This window comes from Nicotiana tabacum, chromosome 7, assembly GCF_000715075.1.
Source record: "Nicotiana tabacum cultivar K326 chromosome 7, ASM71507v2, whole genome shotgun sequence".
NCBI classification, from domain to species: domain Eukaryota; kingdom Viridiplantae; phylum Streptophyta; class Magnoliopsida; order Solanales; family Solanaceae; genus Nicotiana; species Nicotiana tabacum.
The window spans coordinates 73,465,908-73,485,511 of NC_134086.1; the positions used below are offsets into that span (position 1 = coordinate 73,465,908).

At 40.3% G+C, this 19,604-nt stretch overlaps 1 protein-coding gene across 1 annotated transcript; it reads right to left on the reverse strand.

Annotated features, from left to right (window-relative positions):
* Positions 1–14,548: 14,548 nt before the first annotated feature.
* LOC107819682 (vicilin Jug r 6.0101-like) lies at positions 14,549–19,319 on the reverse strand. Its single transcript, XM_016645819.2, has 7 exons — positions 18,841–19,319; positions 16,706–17,602; positions 16,438–16,613; positions 16,036–16,116; positions 15,670–15,939; positions 15,115–15,442; positions 14,549–14,992 (listed from the first exon to the last, which is right to left on the reverse strand). The coding sequence occupies exons 1-7, from the start codon at positions 19,268–19,270 to the stop codon at positions 14,784–14,786; spliced, it is 2,391 nt and encodes a 796-aa protein (XP_016501305.2). The 5' UTR covers positions 19,271–19,319; the 3' UTR covers positions 14,549–14,783.
* Between the last annotated feature and the right edge of the window lie 285 nt (positions 19,320–19,604).

A 19,604-nucleotide genomic window follows, 5' to 3' on the forward strand; every position in this document is an offset into this window, starting at 1 on the left:
AGTTTCAGTCATGTGAGTATTACATAAACAACACCTGCTATCCTCCACTGGAACTTGCAACTTGAGTAATCTCTCCTTTGTGAGTAGCCTTCCATGCATTGCCAACCACACTATAAACCTTTGCTTAGGTTGAGCTATTGAGGTCCATATCAGATTAGCTATCTTCAACTTAGGATGTTCACCAATGAGAGAAAGATAACTACTGGTAATGGAGTAGTCACCAATTCTAGTAAGCTTGTAATTATTTTGCTCATAACAGCTCTGCATTTTGATTTTCAGACCATTAATGTTTCTTTAGCACCAAATACTATCTATCGGGGCTGATGGTTTCATATATTTGTTTCTGCTCTCATGTACACCCGATGTACCCATTTCACCCATAAGGCTTATTTGCATTTAATCAGCTGCCATAACAACTTATCCACTGATGCCATATTTCAGTTTCTGCAACTCTTAACATTCAATCCTCCTAGCTTCTTAGGATAACAGATCTTTTCCCAGAAACTAAGGATAGTTTCTTTATCTCCTCTGAGCTATCCCAGAGATATTCTCTGCATATTCTGTCAACCTCCTTGAGTATACTTTGAGGTAATATGAACACTGTGCCCCAGAAGCTATGGATGAAAAACAACACTGCATTAATAATTTGCAGTCTGCATAGAAGCCTTGAGTAGGTAACTCTGATCCTTTGAGTGATTTTCTCTACCAGCATATGACAGTCAATCTTATTCCATTTCTTTGGGGAGAGGGGAAGTCTAAGGTATCTTATGGGAAGAGTACCTAGCACAAAACCAGTTATTTCAAGCAACTTCTTCTTAGTATTATCATCCACACCAGCTATGAAGATACTAGACTTGTCCATATTTGATTTCAACCCTGTTACATTGCTATAGTAATTTATTGCCTCCACAATCCTTTTAACTGAGCTTTCATTTCCTTTACAAAAGTTCATCAGATCATCCGCAAATATGAGATGAGTCAGCTTTAGTGTTTTACACATGGGATGATATTTGAAATTAGGAAGTCTACCAACTGTCTTCAACATCCTTGATAAGTATTCCATAACAAGCACAAATAGAAGAGGAGAGATAGAATCATACTGCCTAAGCCATCTCTTCCCAGCAAAATATCCATGACTTTCTCCATTGACTTCAACTAAAATTATTGTAGTAGACACACACACTATAATCCACTGAGTAAATTTGTCTGGGAACCCAAATTCACTCAGAGCTTCTTCTAGGAACTCCCAACTCACCATGTCATAGGCCTTTCTGAGATCAATCTTCATAAGACATCTTGGAGTTGTTTTCCAGTTATAATGTCTTAAAATGTCATGACAGATTAAGACATTGTGCAGCATGGACCTCCCCTGTACAAATGCAGACTGGTTCTCTGCTACTAAGTGATCAACTGCTGCCTTTAGTCTGTTGCATATAAATTTGGAAATGCACTTGTAAAGTATTGCAACATGATATTGGTCTGTATTGGCTAGCAAATTCTGGGTTGTCCACCTTTGGGATAAGAGCTATGATTGTTGAGTTGAGTTGATTGAAGAACTTTCCATTGTGAAAAAATTCTATTACTGCCTCTATGATATCCTACCCCACTATATGCCAAGCAGCTTTATAGAAACCACTCCTAAAGCCATCTGAACCTGTACTCTTGTTGTTGCCAATATGTTGTTGCTGTCAATATGGAACATTGCCTCTTTAAATTCCTTATCCACAACTAGCCTTAGTAACTCCAGCTATTGAGCATTTGACAAAGTAGGGCCATTTTTTTTAGAATGCTAGTAAAAGCTTACACTCTAGAAGTAGGCTTTCTTCCTAATATTTTAGAATAGTAATCCACAAACAAGTTTGCAATAGCCCCCGGATCAGTTTGCCATGTGCCTGCATCATCTTTAAGTTGTGTTGTGGCTTGTTTCAGCTTCCTATGCTTTATAATTAAGTAGAAATATCGTGTGTTATCATCTCCTAACTTAATCCATGTAGCTTTACTTCTCTGTTGTGGGTACATTTCTGCCAAATGTGAAGACTGCTGAACCTCTTTATTTGAAGGATCCCTTTGGAGTTTCAACCTACTTTTGTTAAGCAACTTCATATCTTCTTCTGTTTCTCTCACAATATCATGAGAATATTGTGACTTCAAAACCTTCAAATTCTTCTTAAGTAGTTTCAACGTTTTTGCTACTTGATACATTTTGCGGCCCTCAATACTGTCAGCCCACCCTTCTCTTACTATTGTATTAAATTGTAGATGTTGAACCCATATGTTACAAAAACTAAAATGATTTTCTGAACTTACTTCTTACCTCTACCGGTGACAATTTTGCATGACAGTGGTCACTGATTCCTTCTGGGAGAAATATGGCCCTACATGATGGCATTACATTTGGTCATTCCCTATTTATGAACAACCAACCAATCTTCTTCATGTTTGTCATTCCATGTGTACCTATTGCCTTGTGCTAGTAACTCCAATAAGCCACATTCTACTATACAGTTATGGAAATCTTTCACTTCTGCTCAGGTCACAGGGTTTCTTCTTATTTTGTCTTCTGATTTGAGGACTGAGTTAAAATTCCATAAAACCATCCAAAGCCTTGTACATTTCCTGCTATGAGACACTAACTTATCCCATAGTTCCTTCTTATCTTTTCTAGTATTTAAAGCATAGACATAAGACAACTCAAATGTCATTTGAAGAGGAATGTAATGAACTTCATAGTTGATTACTTGAGCTGACATACTCCTAGGAATGACCTTGTAGTAATCAAGTCTCAAAGTAATCTAAATTCTACCATTATAATGGTACTCTAGGTTTGTAAGGTACTTCCATCCCACAAATATATTATTTGCTAGCTTCTCAATTATGTTGCTTTTTATCTTGGTTTCTAGTAGACCAACCAACCCCACTCGTTCCTCATTGCAAATGAGTTTCACCCTTTTGCTTATTAGGGTCATTAAGCCCCGTAACATTCCAATTTAACATATTAACCATCCCCAAGGGAGTGATTGTTTTGGCCTCCCATATTTGTGCTACTCCCTCCCTTATTTGTTATGTGTCTCTTTACTATGCAGGACTTGAAAAGAGTTTGAATTCTCAACTTGTTGTTGCTGCTTCTGTTGTGGCTTTCCTACTCTTGATGGGGTTTGCCAGCTTGTAATATCTCCTTGATTTTGCTTTCCTTATTGTCTCCCTACCATTTGCACTCTATTACCATCAGCTCTAGTACTTGTTGCCTCCTTCCTTTGTTCAGAGTTTACCTGAATTTGTTCCTTACTCTTAGGTTCTGTTTGTGCCATAATGTTCATCTCCTTCTGTTGTTCTGCATTTGCCATTGCTAGTTTCTTCTTGTTCCTACACACTTCCTCTGCATGCCCATATTTAGAGCAATGATCACACAGAATTGGCTTCCAGTCATAGTTGACTTTTTGTTCAATTAACTTGCCTCTTTTATTCCTAAAAAGAACTACATCTGGAAACTTTGCATTCATTCCTACCTCAACTAGTAACCTTGCAAAATTCAATCCATTCCTCTTTTCTATATTTTGGTCCACCATAATAGGTTTTCCCACTAAGCTGCCTATCTTGCTCAAACCTTTGTTACTCCAATATTTGAAGTTCAATCTAGGAAACTTAATCCAAAATTGGAGCTGCTTGAAATTCCTCTCTAGTGAACTCCAATTAAGGTGTCCAAGCCTTTACAATGAATGGTTTGTTATCAAAATGGTAAATACCACCCCGAATCACCTCTTGCTTCCCTACCACTGTCTCAAATCCAACAATTATCACTCCATTTTTTAGCATAGCGATTATGTCCATGCCATATTTCCCCCACAAACGTTTGATGTACCCCTGTATTACTGTGAATATGGGATGTGCCCCTAACACATAATATACTACTTCTTTTCCCCAGTAATCAATTTCAGAACTAATATCATCCAATTCAATTTCTACTATTGAGGACTCACCATGTGTTTTAGGTGCTACATATTCCAATTTATAACCAGCATTTGAAATTTTTCTATGGCGAAGTCATCCCAAATTGATCCTTGCTTCATCTATGTTTCCAGCTTCTCTTCAACCTCATTTGCCCATGATTTTTTGCCACTACTAGTTGGTGCTGCTTGATCCTTACTTGGTGAAGCTTGTAACACTTCAGACGATACTCGTTGTGCTTCGATCTGCTGAGATTTCTTTGTTTCACTATTTAGGGTTACTGTTTCATTGGGTTTTAGACTTGACTGAGTTTTCCTTGCTAATTCCTCGCTACCATTGCTTGATTTCTGCCCTCGCTGAGCAATTTCATATGATGTGGATGCTTCCTTGGCCATTAGAGCCTTCTGGGATGAGATGCGAGCTCTCTTGCCCATGGCTGGTGCAGGTTAAGCTAAGATGCACCGAGAGAGAAAAAAACAAGCCCTTATAATTCTTTTTAAACCATAATAAAGTTTTTTTTTCTTTTTTAAACTCCTGAGATTGAAATTGGGAGGGAGGGGGGAAGTACTAACTACTGATGCTACTGCTCATTGCTATACCCCTTGTTCGATTCTTTGTACCGCGTTCGCAGAGGCGGATTCAGACTTTGAAGTTTATGGTTTCTACAACGATTTCACATTACCAATTGGGTTCACAATCAAATATTTATGGATATTTAATGAATTTTTTAATACATATACAAGGACCGTGCAAAAGTTACTGGGTTCCCCAGAACCCGCAGGCTACCCTCTAAATCCGCCACTGCGCGTTCAACCAAGACATCATTAAATGGGTGGGTGCATGCAGAGAATTAATTAAAGAACTAATTGTCTTTTCTTTCTTGTTATATTCAAGTTTTAACTCGCTAATATTTATGCGTTAGTGAGTAGTGATAGATTTAAACTAGAACACAATAAATATGATAGAAATACATATATTCTATGTTTTGAATTTACCGCTACTCAAACATCAGGCTTTATTCAAACAAGACATGATGACTCAGATGGAGTTAGCCTTACATGTCGATGAATATATACATCAAGGAGAACACTACACGGTGTCCATTAAACCTTAATGCTTATTGTAAGTGTTAAACTATTTGGTTGGTGAGCCAGTGACAGGTGAAACATAACGAGGCTAAAGTATTTATTGACAACTTCAAAATCAATTGCAAAATTACAGAAGACCACCGCACACGACTAATAAAGGGACGCGATGTCCATGCCCAACCAGATATCACGGAGAGGCTGGGCCTGGAACTAACCCCAAAACCATTAAGATGATTAAGGAACTGACAAAGCGGGTGGAATCCAGGGGAAAAAATTGAGGCCAACGACAAAAAGGTGGAGACATATAACTCTAGAGTTGATCAAATTCCTGGAACGCCCCCGGTATTGAAAGGGCTGGACTCCAAGAAATTTGTCCAAAAGCCTTTCCCCCCGAGTGCAGCACCAAAGCCGATCTTGAAGAAGTTCCGTATGCCCGAAATTCCGAAATATAATAGAACCACGGATCCAAACGAACATGTCACCTCCTACACGTCCGCCATCAAAGGGAACAACTTAGAAGTTTTATGAAATTGAGTTAGTTTTGCTGAAAAAGTTCGGAGAAACCCTATCAAAAGGAGCAATGATATGGTATCAGAACTTACCCTCTAATTCTATTGATTTGTTTGCTATGCTTGCAGATGCCTTCGTAAAGGCACATGTCAGGGCCATCAAGGTCGAGACCAGAAAATCAGACCTTTTCAAGGTAAAATAAAGAGATAACGGGATGCTCAGGGTATTCGTGTCGAAGTTTCAAATAGAATGAATAGATCTGCCTCCGATTGCGGAAGATTGGGCCGTTCAAGCATTCACCCAAGGGCTCAAACCTCGAAGCTCCTTGGCTTCACAACAGTTGAAATAAAATTTGATAGAATAACTGGCGATAACTTGGGTCGATGTCCATAACAAGTACCAATCAAAAATCAGGATCGAAGACGATCAGCGGGGCCCCCTCCGGGTCCGTTTATCCCATTAGAACCAATGACAGGTCCAAGAGAATTGTCTATTATGAGCCGAGACCAAACATGGACTGGTATAAACCGTACAACGGGGACCGGAGGGTAACATATATGGGCGTAACCCTGCAAGAAACGAGAAAAGGAACGATTGGAACCATAGTAGTCGAGGACTCATGAGCAAAAACATTTCCGATAGGCCACTTGGGGCCAGGGAGGCACCAAGGTTATTGGAATACAACTTCAGTGTCGATGCTGCAAGCATCGTGTCTGCCATCGGCCGCATCAAAGATACCAAATGGCCTCGACCATTGCAGTCCGACCCTACTCAAAGAGACCCTAACTTAATGTGTAAGTACCACGTCACTCACGACCATAGAACCAAGGACTACCGATAATTGAGAGAAAAAGTGGCCCGATTATTCAATAACAGGCATCTCCGAGAGTTTCTGAGTGATTGAGCCAAAAATCACTTCAGGAATAGGGAACCCAACAAACATACCGAACAAGAGGAACCTCAGCACGCATCAACATGATCATCAGTAAAGTTGACGTCCCCCAAAGACTAATGTTAAAGTGCACCAAGGTGTCTATCACAAGGGAAAAATGAACCCGAGATTATGTCCCGGAGGGGATCATTTCATTCAACGATGAGGATGTCGAAGACATCGTGCAACCACATAATGACGCATAGGTAATATCTATACTTGTAAATAAATGTCGATTTAAACATGTGTCGATTGATCCAGGTAGCTCGGCCAATATCATCATATCGAGGGTCGTGGAGTAGTTGGGTCTACAAGACCAAATAGTGTCCGCAGTCCAGGTTTTGAACAGATTCAACATGGAATGCAAAACTACTAAAGGAGAGATAACCCTACCGGTGAACACCGTAGGGACCATTCAGGAAATGAAGTTTTATGTGATCGAAGGGGATATGAGATATAATTCCTTTTTAGAAGGCCATGGATTCACAACATAAGGGCGGTTCCCACGACATTACACCAGGCGCTGAAGTTCCCCACACTGGGAGGGACCAAAACGGTTTACGGAGAGCAGCCAGTCGCAAAATAAATGTTCATGGTTGACGAAGTGATTCCGATGTCTGCGCTCTTGGCGTCAAAAACACGAAGCCGATTAGGAAAGAAGTAAATAAATAGCAATCACCGATACCAGCCCGACCGAACCGAAAAAGTAAGAGGCAGTCGAGGATGATGACTACGGAGTCCCTAGGTTGTTCATCACTCTTGATGATTCCGATGCCACAAAATCAACTTTCGAGGAACTGGAGCAAGTCATATTGATAGGACACATGCCCGATCGGGAGGTATATCTGGGCACGGGGTTAACTCCCGAGCTCAGAAAAAAACTCATTGAATTCCTTATAGCTAACACAGATTGTTACGCTTGGCCCATCTTGATATGATTGGAATCCCTCCATAAATTACCACTTATAAGCTAAGCTTGGATCCGAATTTCTATCCGGTTAAACAAAAGAGGAGGCATCGGTCCGAAGTCAAGCATGCTGTCATTAAAGACGAGGTATCCAAACTCCTTAAAATAGGTTTTATTCGGGAAGTCAAGTACCCATATTGATTAGCTAGTGTAGTGGTAGTACCTAAGAAGGGGAATACGTTAAGAATGTATGTAGATTACAAAGACTTAAACAAGGCGTGCCCTAAGGACTCTTTTCCTTTGCCTAACATCGATCGCATGATCGATGCTTTTCTTGATGCCTATTCCGGGTACAACCAAATCCAGTTGGACCTAGGCGATCAAGAAAAAACTTCTTTTATCACTAATTTCAGCACCTATTATTATGACGTAATGCCGTTCGGACTAACAAATATCGGTGCCACTTATAAACACCTAGTAAACCTGATGTTCGAAGAACAAATAGAAAAATCAATGGAAGTTTATATTGACGACATGCTAGTTAAGTCCTTGCAAACAGAGGACCATTTGAAACATTTGCAGGAAACCTTCAGCATATTAAGAAGATACAATATGAAGCTCAACCTAGAAAAATGCGCGTTCGGGGTCGGATCCAGAAAGTTCCTGGGGTTCATGGTATCCAACCGGGGGATCAAGATTAATCCTAATAAAATCAAAGCCATATAAGATATTACCGTGGTGGATAATGTTAAGGCTGTGCAGAGGCTAACCGAGCGTATGGCCGCACTAGGCCTGTTCATATCGAGGTCCTCTGGCAAAAAGCCATGATTCTTCTCACTACTGAAAAAGAAGAACAACTTCTCTTGGACATCGGAGTGCTAGCAAGCCTTGGGAGAACTCAAACGATACCTTTCGAATCCACCCCTACTCCATACCCTGAAGGTGGATGAACAACAATACCTTTATTTAGCGGTGCCCGAAGTGGCGGAAAGTGGAGTCCTAGTACGAGAAGAGGAAGGTACACAATTTCCTGTTTATTATGTTAGTAGAACTCTAGGCGAGGCCGAAACAAGGTATCCTTACATGGAAAAATTGGCGCTCTCTTTGCTAAGCGCCTCCAGAAAGTTGAAACCATACTGTCAATGCCACCCTATATGTGTCATAACCTCTTACCCGCTAAAGAATATTATTCATAAACCCGAGCTCTCGGGTCGGCTGACCAAATGGTCATCAAAATTAGCGGGTACAATATCAAATATTGACCCCAAACCACCATCAAATCACAAATTTTGGCAGATTTTGTGGCCGACTTTACACCGGCCTTGCTGCCCGAAGTCGAAAAGGAATTGTTATTGAACTTGGGGACTTCCTCGGGGATCTGGACCCTCTTTACGGATGGCTTCAAATACAAAGAGGCCCGGACTTGACATCAAATTGAAGCCGCCTACAGGAAACATAATCAGGCAGTCTATTCGAACTGTAAAATTGACTAACAATGAGGCCGAATATGAGGCCGTGATTGCAGGTCTCAAATCGGGCAAAGGTCTTGGGGCTGAGGTGATAAAAGCTAAATGCGAATCCCTCCTTATGGTAAACCAAGTCAATCGAACTTTTGAAGTAAGGGAGGAATGAATGCGGAGGTATTTGGACAAATTGCAGGTGGCGCTGCATCAATTCAAGGAATGGATACTTTAGCATGTACCCCAAGATCAAAATATCGAGGCCGAAGATGTGGCCAACTTGGGGTCATCGGTTGATGACGATGACTTCAACTCAGGAATAATCGTGCAGCTCATAAAACCGGTAACGGAAGAAGGCCACGCCGAAATAAATTCACTAATTTTAACTTGGGATTGGAGAAACAAGTACATAGACTACTTCAAGACTGGGAAGCTACCCTTGGACCCTAAAGAATCCAGAGCTCTACGCACAAATGCGTCCAGGTTTAGCCTGTCTGAAGGTATTCTATACAGAAGAACGTTCGATGTCTCGCTCTCCGTATGCTTGGGGCCAGGAGATACCGAATACATCTTTAGAAAAGTTTACGAGGGTACATGCGGAAACTATTTGGGGGCAGAATCTTTGGTTCGGAAGATAATTAGGGCAGGCTACTAATGGATCGATATGGAGAAGGATGCAAAATACTTCGTAAGAAGGTGTGATAGTTGTCAGGGACATGCATCGATGATCCATCAACCAGGGGAGCTATTACACTCGGTATTATCCCTGTCATCGTTCATGAAATGGGGAATGGAGATCGTCGGCCCACTACCATGGGCACCTGGTAAGGCTCAATTCATATTGTTTATGACTGACTATTTTTCTAAATGGGTCGGAACTCAAGTGTTCGAGAAAGTTCGAGAAAAAGAAGTCATTGATTTTATTTGAGACCACATAATATGCCGGTTCAGGATACCGGCTGAGATCATGTGCGATAGTGGAAAGCAATTCATCGGCAGCAAGGTAAGCAAATTTTTCGAAAACCATAAGATCAAAAAATTCTATCCACCCCGATCACCCTAGTGGGAATGGACAAGCAGAATTCACAAACAAGACCATACTCCAAATCTTAAAGAAAACGGCTTACCAATGCAAAGGAAAGTGGAAGGAAATTATGCCCGAGGTCTAGTGGGCTTATCATACAACTTCAAAATCCAGCATCAGAACCACCCCCTTTTCGTTGGTCTATGGTGCTGAAGCATTAATACCGGTCAAAGTGGGAGAACCAAGCCTCAAGTTTTGATATGCGACCAAAGAATCAAATGGTGAGGCTAGGAGTACGAGCCTAGAATTACTAGATGAAAGGCGAGAGGCCGCCCTAGTCCGGTTGGCTGCCCAGAAGAAGCGAATAGAAAGGTATTACAACTGAAGAGCCAGCCTCCAACACTTCAAAATTAGGGACTTGGTAATAAGGAAAGTTACACTGCATACCCGGAACCCAAACAATGGAAAGCTGGGGCCGAACTGGGAAGGATCATATTGAGTCATTGGAATTACTGGCAAGGGCTCGTATAAGCTCGAAGCAGGAAATGGTGCACAACTACCAAACAACTGAAACGTGACACACTTGAGACGATAGTATTGCTAAGGTACGTTTTCAGTTACCCCATTTTCAATATTATGAATCAAACTAACGCTTGCAGGCAATGGCCAAGGGAAAGTATGACTATTAGGTCTGGAAGCACGCATTATACTCTTTTTCCCTTGGACCGATTTTGTCCCAAATTGGTTTTCTGGCAAGGTTTTTAATGAGGCAACAGTGGATCGTGCTAATATAGATTCAAAGATCGGTTTAAAATTGGAGTTAATGGTTGCATTAATAGTATCCGAGCCCACTCAATGGTCGACCTCAAATACGGGGGGCCATCACCCTCGGGTTAGACTTCTTAGCAAGGAAAGAAGGGAATTTTGTATTTGAACAGCTTAGGCTTGGTGGTTAGGATTCATTTTAAGGGCCAAATAGTTAAATGAACCATGCCCGCATAGGACATTGTAGCCATAATACAAGCTTTTACTCGCTTTAGTTCATGTACTTTACACACAGAAATAAAAGAAAGCATGCCTTGCAAAGCATCGAGCCTACGGGCCATCCCTACTTAGGGACTATCGAGCCCAAGGGCTATCCCCTCTCTGGGACTATCATCCAAAATAAGTTCGGGCATCTCGGGCTATCAGATCCCGGAGGCACAAAATCTATTAGGTAGTGCCTAAACCCAAAAGGCTACGACCATGGTAAGAAATAGCTTGGAGACGTCCGAAGCCCGAAATCAAATCATAAGGCCTTCAATAAAAATTCAAAACCTGCCAAAAGGTTACCCTCGACAAAAGCATCGTCTAAGAAGACCTAAACATTCTCAAAACAATTCCGGTCGCTTCGAGTTTTCAACACATCAAGCAAATAAAAAATTGTATCGAGGCCAAGTTCTGATTGAACCTCCGAAAAACAAACGACTTATTACTACATTAGATTCTATGCTAAGGCATTAAATATATTTGCAAGAATAAAGAACATGAAAAGATGCTAAAACAATTGAAATTTCCAAAGGAGAAAATTTTATATATTCTGGAATATCTTTACAAAGGCCCAACAAAAACGGCCTCAACAAAATATATATACAGGATACAAAAACAAAAAAAAATCCTAAGGCATCTACGCCTGATGTTCACCGGAACCCGACTCATTACCAGAACCATCGGGGCCTTTGGGTTCTTCAGAGCCCTCGAAGCCCTCTTCACCTCGTGGTTCAGCTAGCTTCTTGGCCTCGAACTCAAGTCTATTTGCCTCCTCAATCTCGGCATATATGATGAAGCCTCTGGCATGAATTTCTTCGAGGGTCTCCCTTCGGGATAGCCGCCTCACGTACTCAGCAGTAGTCTTTAGGTGGCCTCGTTTGCTTCAACATCGGCCTTGTATTGAGCCACTATTTCGTTAGCATCAGTCGAGATTGCTTCTGACCTGGACCTCGTTGTTTCGAGATCCTAACCAAGGGCATCCTGTTCAGCGATGGCCGAGCCCAGTCGTGCTTGGAGGTCCTCATTTTGCTGAGCCCGTGTATCAGCCTTCTCCTTCGCCACCCGGAGTTGAACTTCTACCGAAGAAAGCTTTGTCTGGTCGGTTTCCTTGCAGATCCATTTTGTTCTTCCACCCGTCGGCCATAGCTTGGATCTCATCCATCTCCTTTCGAAGCTGGTCAATCTGGTCGATATTTTGCTGGACCTGCGAGGTTTGGTCGTTAGCCACTGTGACTAGTTCCTCGTTTCTAACTTTGAAGACCTTTACCTTTTCAACCAAGTCGGTATGCTCCCGACTTAGGTCCGATACCTCTTTCTGGTCCCGTACTCGGACGAAGCATCTCTGCCAGCTCAGTTCTCGGTCTTCATCGATGCTTGAGAAGGGGGCCTTGCTGACCCGACGAGTAAGCTCGATCAGTTCCCCTCGAAACATTCAGGGACTGTATAATCGGAGTAGGTGGTCGATCGTGAACCGACGAGACTCGATCTTGTTTACGAAGTAGCGGAGGCACACCTCGTACCTCTTGCAAAACTAGAATGATGGGGTCCATTGTGCCCAGTGTGAAGGGATAAGTGTAAACACTTAAATACCCCTCTACGTGAGTAGTAATGGCGTCCTAGGACCCCCGGGAATGAACACTGTCAAGGGAGACTCAGCGGCCGATTCATTAGCAACCACAACTGGGGAAACTGTTTCAAGGGCAACCACTTCAGTACCAGCGACCGCTTGAGAAGATGAAGAGGCAACTTGTTGAGGAACGATTTTCGATGTTTTAGCCATTGTCATCTGGGGGAGTGTTTTGAAAATTTGAGGAAAGAATGCAAAGTTTTGGAGATAAAGAACAGAGTATGAAGATATAGGAAAAATCTAGTAATTCCTATGGAAATTAAAGAACAAGGACGAAGATATGAAGGTTTGAAGAAAGTTTGATGATGGCTGGAAAGCTCGAAGGTAGTAATTTAGTCGAAAAGTAGAAATAGAACAAATGAGGAAGCTTTTATATGGAAACAACCGACACTTCACATTCGGGGGCAACCTGTCGATGAGTGACATGTGTCCGAAGTCAGAATGACGCGACTGATGGGACATTTTGGTTCCCTTGTCGTAACGTACGAAGGAAAGAACCAGAGTCATCTGTCATTTCCATCGCTTCGGCAAGCCTACTCTTTGAGAAATGAGGGGAAATAATCAAGCCCACTAAGCACCTCGATTTCCTGATGAGGCAAACGGAGCAGGAGCATGACCTTAAGAAGTTGGAGTCAGAACAAGGAGCCTATTGTATCGGGGCTCGAGCAACACACCTGCCCTCGGGGGCCTCGGGATCACGTCCCCCGGGACCGGTTCGAGCCTCAAGACCTCAGAGAGCATTACCAAACAACCGCACACGACTAACAAAAGGGCCGTGATGTCCGTGCCCAACCGGATATCACATCGTGAATCTTGGCACGTATCGACAGAAAATAAGTGATTAGCGAAATGGAAGATTTTTACCTTTCTTAGGAGTGTACTTAGGGTAAAACTCCCCTAAAATATAAAGGGGAGGCTTATTACTTCCTCAATTTCATATTAAATGAGGTACTTTCCTTTTTAGTCTGTTTCAAAACAAATGACACACTTCTGAATTTGGAAATAATTCAACTTTAAACTCTTTCATTTAACTCATTTACCCTTAATGAGAAGCTTTTATAGCTACACAAATATCATGGCCCCACAAACTTTACACCTTAAGCTTTTAAGACCACAAGTTTCAAAAGCCTTATTCTTTTTTCTTAAACTCCGTGCCGAGTCAAACTACCTCATATAATATAAAACGGAAGGAGTATTTATCAAGGACATTGCAACACGCATACCAAGGCAATTTACTTCTATTTTCTCTATTATTCAAAGTTCTTATTTTTGTCCATAAGTTCTTCATAGACACAAGCTCGGAATTGAAGGCAGGTTCCTCATTGAGCCATTAACCGAGCCAGGAATCACTTTTATCGTTGGTTTGACCATTTATTACGTCTTTCATTTACTTAATCTAATGTCATTAATCACTAATATTGAATTAATTCACATATTCTTAAACCCGCGTATAAATTTAATTGCTATACGTTTTTTTAAGGGTAAAAACATATGACATGATATATTTTTATTAGATGCAAATAAGAAAGTATCAATCTTTTCTAAAGAGACCCAAAAGAAAAGTACCATATAAAATGAAGGGAGAATTAATTTTGATTCCTGAAAGTTGTGAAAGTTTAAGGACTAGTAAAAGTTAAACAGAAAAACCAGAAACAACGTTGCGCATTCAGAAACAAAACTGTTTCCAAACTCTCTTCGATTTGTTTGCCGTGGGAGACTATTATATGCAAAATTTTGGTGATTAATATTGAATTGGAGAAGCCATGTTCATGTGCTCTGAAGTTGATGCTCCTATTTGATATAGGTAGTAATTTCATTTTCCAGTTACTTCTTGTGACTTTGTTACTTCCGTAAAGGAAGTCAAAATCTTCTTTTCCCATACCGAAGTCAAAATCTTCTTTTCCCATACGGAAGTCAAAATCTTCTTTTCCCATGTAGTATATACATATCTAACTATAAATCACGCGATTTTCCAACACATTTTCCCGAAAAGAAAGGAATACGAGGAGCTCAGAGCAAGGTACTCATTCTTTAGGGTTAAAAGGGGAGTTTTATTTATATTTCACATAACTTACATAGCACATGATAAAGAACTACAAGAAGCCAAAAACATTTACAACCTTAGCTTAGAAGGAAGACCCACATCCACATTTATTTGTAGTAGTTATATCAGTACTACTCTGAGAGTCTTTATTTATTTACTCACAAAGCTCTCGGTTCTCACAGCTGCATCATTACTAGTGCCTCGTGCAAATCTACAACTTAGAAAACGAAGTCCCAAATTGAAGACAGATACTGTTGTCCTCTTCCTTCTTCACCCCTCTCCCTCTGCCGCTGGCCGCGCTGTTCTGGTCCTGCCACAAAGAAAGATTGATCTTGCCTCTGCAAGATTTCTTCTACCTCCTTTCCAGGCATATTGAATGAAATCTCCTTGGCCTCTCTGTCCACATTTCTCCATATGTTTTGTTGTCCTAAAATTTCAAACCAGCCAAAGAATTTTAGACACACTCACAACATGTTAAAATACACTAGTACCGTAAAATTTCACAACGTCAATACACAAATACTGTAAAATAAGAGGAAACTGATATACCTGCAAGGAAGTTCTTTCTGTTGTTATGAGCATTGACGCCGAAACCAACAATCCTGAGATTTGAACCTCCAGTGGCTATAAAGGTAATAGGATGGCCGGCAGGGACAACTAAAACATCACCAGCTGATAAAGTTCCACGAACTTTCTGGTAATGGACATCTCCACCTTCTTGTTCTTCTGATTCTTGTTCTCTCCTTCCTCCACGGGACCCTTGCCTCTGGCTTTGGGTACCAAGATGAGGACATGCCATTTCAAAACGCCCAGTTCCTTCTACAACCATTGCCAACCTTGTTGACCTTGTATTGTAGTATGGTAGTACCATTCCACCCTGCAATTATGTTTCAAATTTTATCTTACAATTCACTAAGAACTAAAACAAAATTTGGGGTTGACACTGTTAAATTTGAATGTTATTGGGTAGTTGCAGGTAACTAAACCATAACAGATGAAATAGTAAAAGTCTAAATAACGTTCTAGAACTGGCTAAAACACATTGATATTGATAAGTAATTATAGATTACATTATTTTGATTAGTTAACTATGAAAAGCCTTACATGGTTGATGTTCATGAAAGCAACAGCAGCATCCAAATCCCTCAACTGTTCAAATCTGTCTGGAGTTGCTTCAAAGAACTTCCCAAATTTGTTACTGATTAATGGGCGTTCTTTCAACGGATTAAAAGGACCTGTTGTCTGACCCTTAGTTTGTTGCTTAGTGGAGCGCGAAGCGTGTTCGCTTATTGCTCTAATTTGCTCTTCAGATGCTTTGATTACTATCCCCTGTTTTTGTTGCCCAAATAGCCTCTCTAACCTGTCCCTTGGGGTCTAATGAATAATAATAAACAAAATACACTCTGAGAATAAAAATGATCGAGTGAAATATTAAATAATTGAATACTCCTATCAATTAAGCGGGCTTACATTGAAAGCAGTCTCCAGGATATCGCTGCTGAAAGCTCTGTAGAAGGATTCTGGATTCTGACCTCCAGCACTGAAGAATTCCTGAACCAAGATAAACTACATCAGTATTCACAAATTGTAGGTAGCATCTAATATCAGTTGACCAATTTTAAAGGTGAAACTAGAAATATTGAACAATTATAAAATATCTCCGTCCCAATAACTTTTTGAAGTTACTTTAAAACTCCTCTCAAAGTGAAAATTTTGGAGGCTGTTATCTTGAATACTTCTACACCAAGTCCTGATTTGACTAATTCTAACTAATGAAGATAGAAATACTCATAAGCAATAGCCCCAAAATTTAAACTAATTGTTGAGAATAATTTGGTTTTGTCACGCAACATATAATACTACTATTATTACCTGGAATTGGCCAGGGGTATTGACAGCCTGGGCTAGCACGTAAACAAAGAACCTTTCATTGTTATCCCTGTTGAGCATGTAGATTGTTGAACCAGCATTAACTCTGATTACATCTCCATGCTCCAAGTTGAAGGAGTTCTTCTCATCCTGTTCTGCTATACTTATGGTTCCTCTTCCTGAAAAGAAAGTTAACATTACTGTAATTACCATTTCACTTGGTTTTAATTAATACTCAAAGAACATAAGCAAAATGGAAATAATTAATTACCTCTAACCACAACAAATATGGCTTCAGCATCACAATGATGAGGAAGCATGAAAGACAGAGGCTCAAATTCAATTACTGCAACTCGGTAGTTTTCTATTCCTCGGAGTAGTTCAGATCTTTCGGTGAATTTCTGAAGGACTCGAAAATCACCATGCGTGGCTCTGAATCGTGACCTAAACCTCTGAGATTCAAACAAGTAGGGGTTGTTCTCTTCTTCTCTTTCTCTTTGTGGGTTCTCCCTTTCTTCTCCAGTCTCCTGGCCACGTCCTTGTTGTTCTTGCTCTCTCCTGAACTCTTCCTCGCAACGTTGTTGGCACCGTCTCTGTTGTTGTCGTCCCTGTTCCTGTTGCTGACATCTCTGCTGACACACTCTGAATCTCCTTTGGGGGTCACGGCCTTGATTATCTTCTTCGCTCTCCTCGCGGCCTCGTTGTTGTTCTTGTTCTCTCCTGTATTCTTGCTCGCAACGTTGTTGGCACTGTCTCTGTTGTTGGCCTTGTTCTTGTCTTTGGCACCTCTGCTGGCATTCTCTGAATCTCCTATCGGGCTCACGTTGGCCTCGTCCTTGATTTTCTTCTAGGATCTCCTCCGAGCCACCACGTTGTTGTTCTTGCTCTCTCCTGTATTCTTGCTCACAACGTTGTTGGCACCGTCTCTGTTGTTGGCCCTGTTCTTGTCTTTGGCATCTCTGTTGGCACTCTCTAAATCTCTCCTCAGGTTCGCGTTGGCCTCGTCCTTGATTTTCTTCTATGATCTCCCCTTGGCCGCGGCGTTGTTGTTCTTGCTCTCTTCTGTACTCTTGCTCACAACGTTGTTGGCATTGTTTCTGTTGTTGACCATGTTCTTGTGTTTGACATCTCTGTTGGCATTCTCTGAATCTCCTCTCCGGTTCACGACCTGTTAGACAAGAAACAATAAATAAAAAAGAATTTAAGAAAGGCAGTTTATTTATTTATTTGTGGTGTTAGTTATTCCTCCATTCAAATTTACGTGAACCTATTTGATTAGGTACGAAGTTTAAAAAAAATGAAAGACTTTTGAAATTTGTAGTCCTAAACAAGTCAAAAAGGGCCAGAGTATTTGTGTGGTTATAAAAGCTTCTCGTTAAGGGTAAGGTAAGGGTAAGTTGAAGCTAAATTGTTAGCAAATTTAGACAGTGATCATTCTTTTTGAAATGACCAAAAAGAAAATATGTTTCATAAATTTAATATTTTCGCATACACGTATGTATATGTTGCTATTGCTAAATGCTAAGATAAAGGAGACATGCATGCATGGTACCACTTTATACTAGACAGACTAACTATTTCCTAAGACACAATCCGATTTCTAGTGCCTTGACGGTGATTTTGGACCCAAAATTATAATAATTTTTTAAATAAAATTTATATATTTAAAGACAATAGAAAAAATAATAGTATAAGTTAAAATAATTAATAATTTAAAATATTTAAAAGGCATGTAACAAACTTATAATTAAAAGGTAATATAAGCTAAATAAAATAATTTAAAATATATGTAAAATGCATATAATAAACTTATAATCAAAAGTAATATTCCCTCCATTTCAGTTTACGAAAAACTATTTTTCTTTTGGTCCGTTCCGTTTCAGTTTACGTGAAACTATTTTTCTTTTGGTCCGTTCCGTTTCAGTTTACGTGAAACTATTTTTCTTTTGGTCCGTTCCGTTTCAGTTTACGTGAAACTATTATCTTTTTGGTCCGTTCCAAAAAAATACCAATTTTACGCTCAACGAAAGAAGGAATATAAGTTAAAATAATTAATAATTTTAAATATTTAAAATGCATATAATTAAATTATGATCAAAGTAAAGCTCGTATAATCCTAGAAAAACGGTAACACCCAATTAGCTACATGAATTGAGGAGAAGATTACTTTTTAAGGGCATAAAATTTGTGAACTTTTTTCTAAGGACATAAAACTTCCAATTTTAAAATTTACATAATTAAAAATATGTAAAAAGTTAATATAAAACTATGTGAATTAATAAGATAAGCCACACTAATTGAACACTCAAAATGCTTTTAAAAAGCATTTGCTAAACGGTAATAAAGAAAAACTCTTTCTACTGTTTCACATAAAATAAAATAGTTCGAGTATAACAATCACCATACCTTCTCGTCCTTGATTATCTTCTCCAGTCTGGTGGCCACGATGTTGTTGTTGTTGTTCTCTCCGATACTCCTGCTCACAACGTTGTTGGCACTGTCTCTGCTGTCCATGTTCTTGCCTCTGACAACGTTCCTGGCACTCTCTGTAAATTCTTTCGGGGTCACGGTGATGAGTCGGTATGTCCTCAATCACTTCTTCAGATTTCTCCCTGTGTTGACGTTCATAACGCAAAACACAGCTTCTCTGACACTGGAGTTGCTGTTCAGGGCTTTCTTGTCTTTCTTTCTGAACCTGGCATTGCCTTAAGCAACTCTCGAGCTCGCGCCTCGGATCTTGGCCCCAAGGGTTTTCATCATCACATTGAGAAGCAAGGAAAAGAGAAAGGATCAAGAAGAAGAGAAACAAAAGCTTCGATTTGGTGAAAATCGCCATAATTATTGAACTGTGATGGAGAAGTGTTGATGGGGACGAAGAGAAGTGGATTTTGTTCGTGGGGATTTATAGTGGAGAAAGATGAGTTTGAGACATTGCATGCATGCATGCAAATTGACAAGTGTTGATAATGAAGAGAACGAAGAGTAACGTGGAGAAGAAAATGAAGTGAACAAGTGGAAGTGTGATAAGGCTAGCTAGGTAACTGCGTGCATGTCACGTGAGTACGGTGTACGGACAATTTGTAAACGACATGAACGTAGCTGGCACCGGAAATATGCGGCGAGTTGATAAGTATTGATGCTTTTGCTGATCGCTATCCCCTTTGTTTTTT

Excerpts from the sequence above, each read along its gene's own strand:
- LOC107819682 (XM_016645819.2), bottom strand. The coding sequence starts at position 19,270 with ATGGCGATTTTCACCAAATCGAAGCTTTTGTTTCTCTTCTTCTTGATC. Across the intron at positions 15,940-16,035 it reads TCCTGGAGACTGCTTTCAAT|ACCCCAAGGGACAGGTTAGA; the intron begins GTAAGCCCGCTT and ends ATTATTCATTAG. Across the intron at positions 14,993-15,114 it reads CAGAAAGAACTTCCTTGCAG|GACAACAAAACATATGGAGA; the intron begins GTATATCAGTTT and ends TTGAAATTTTAG.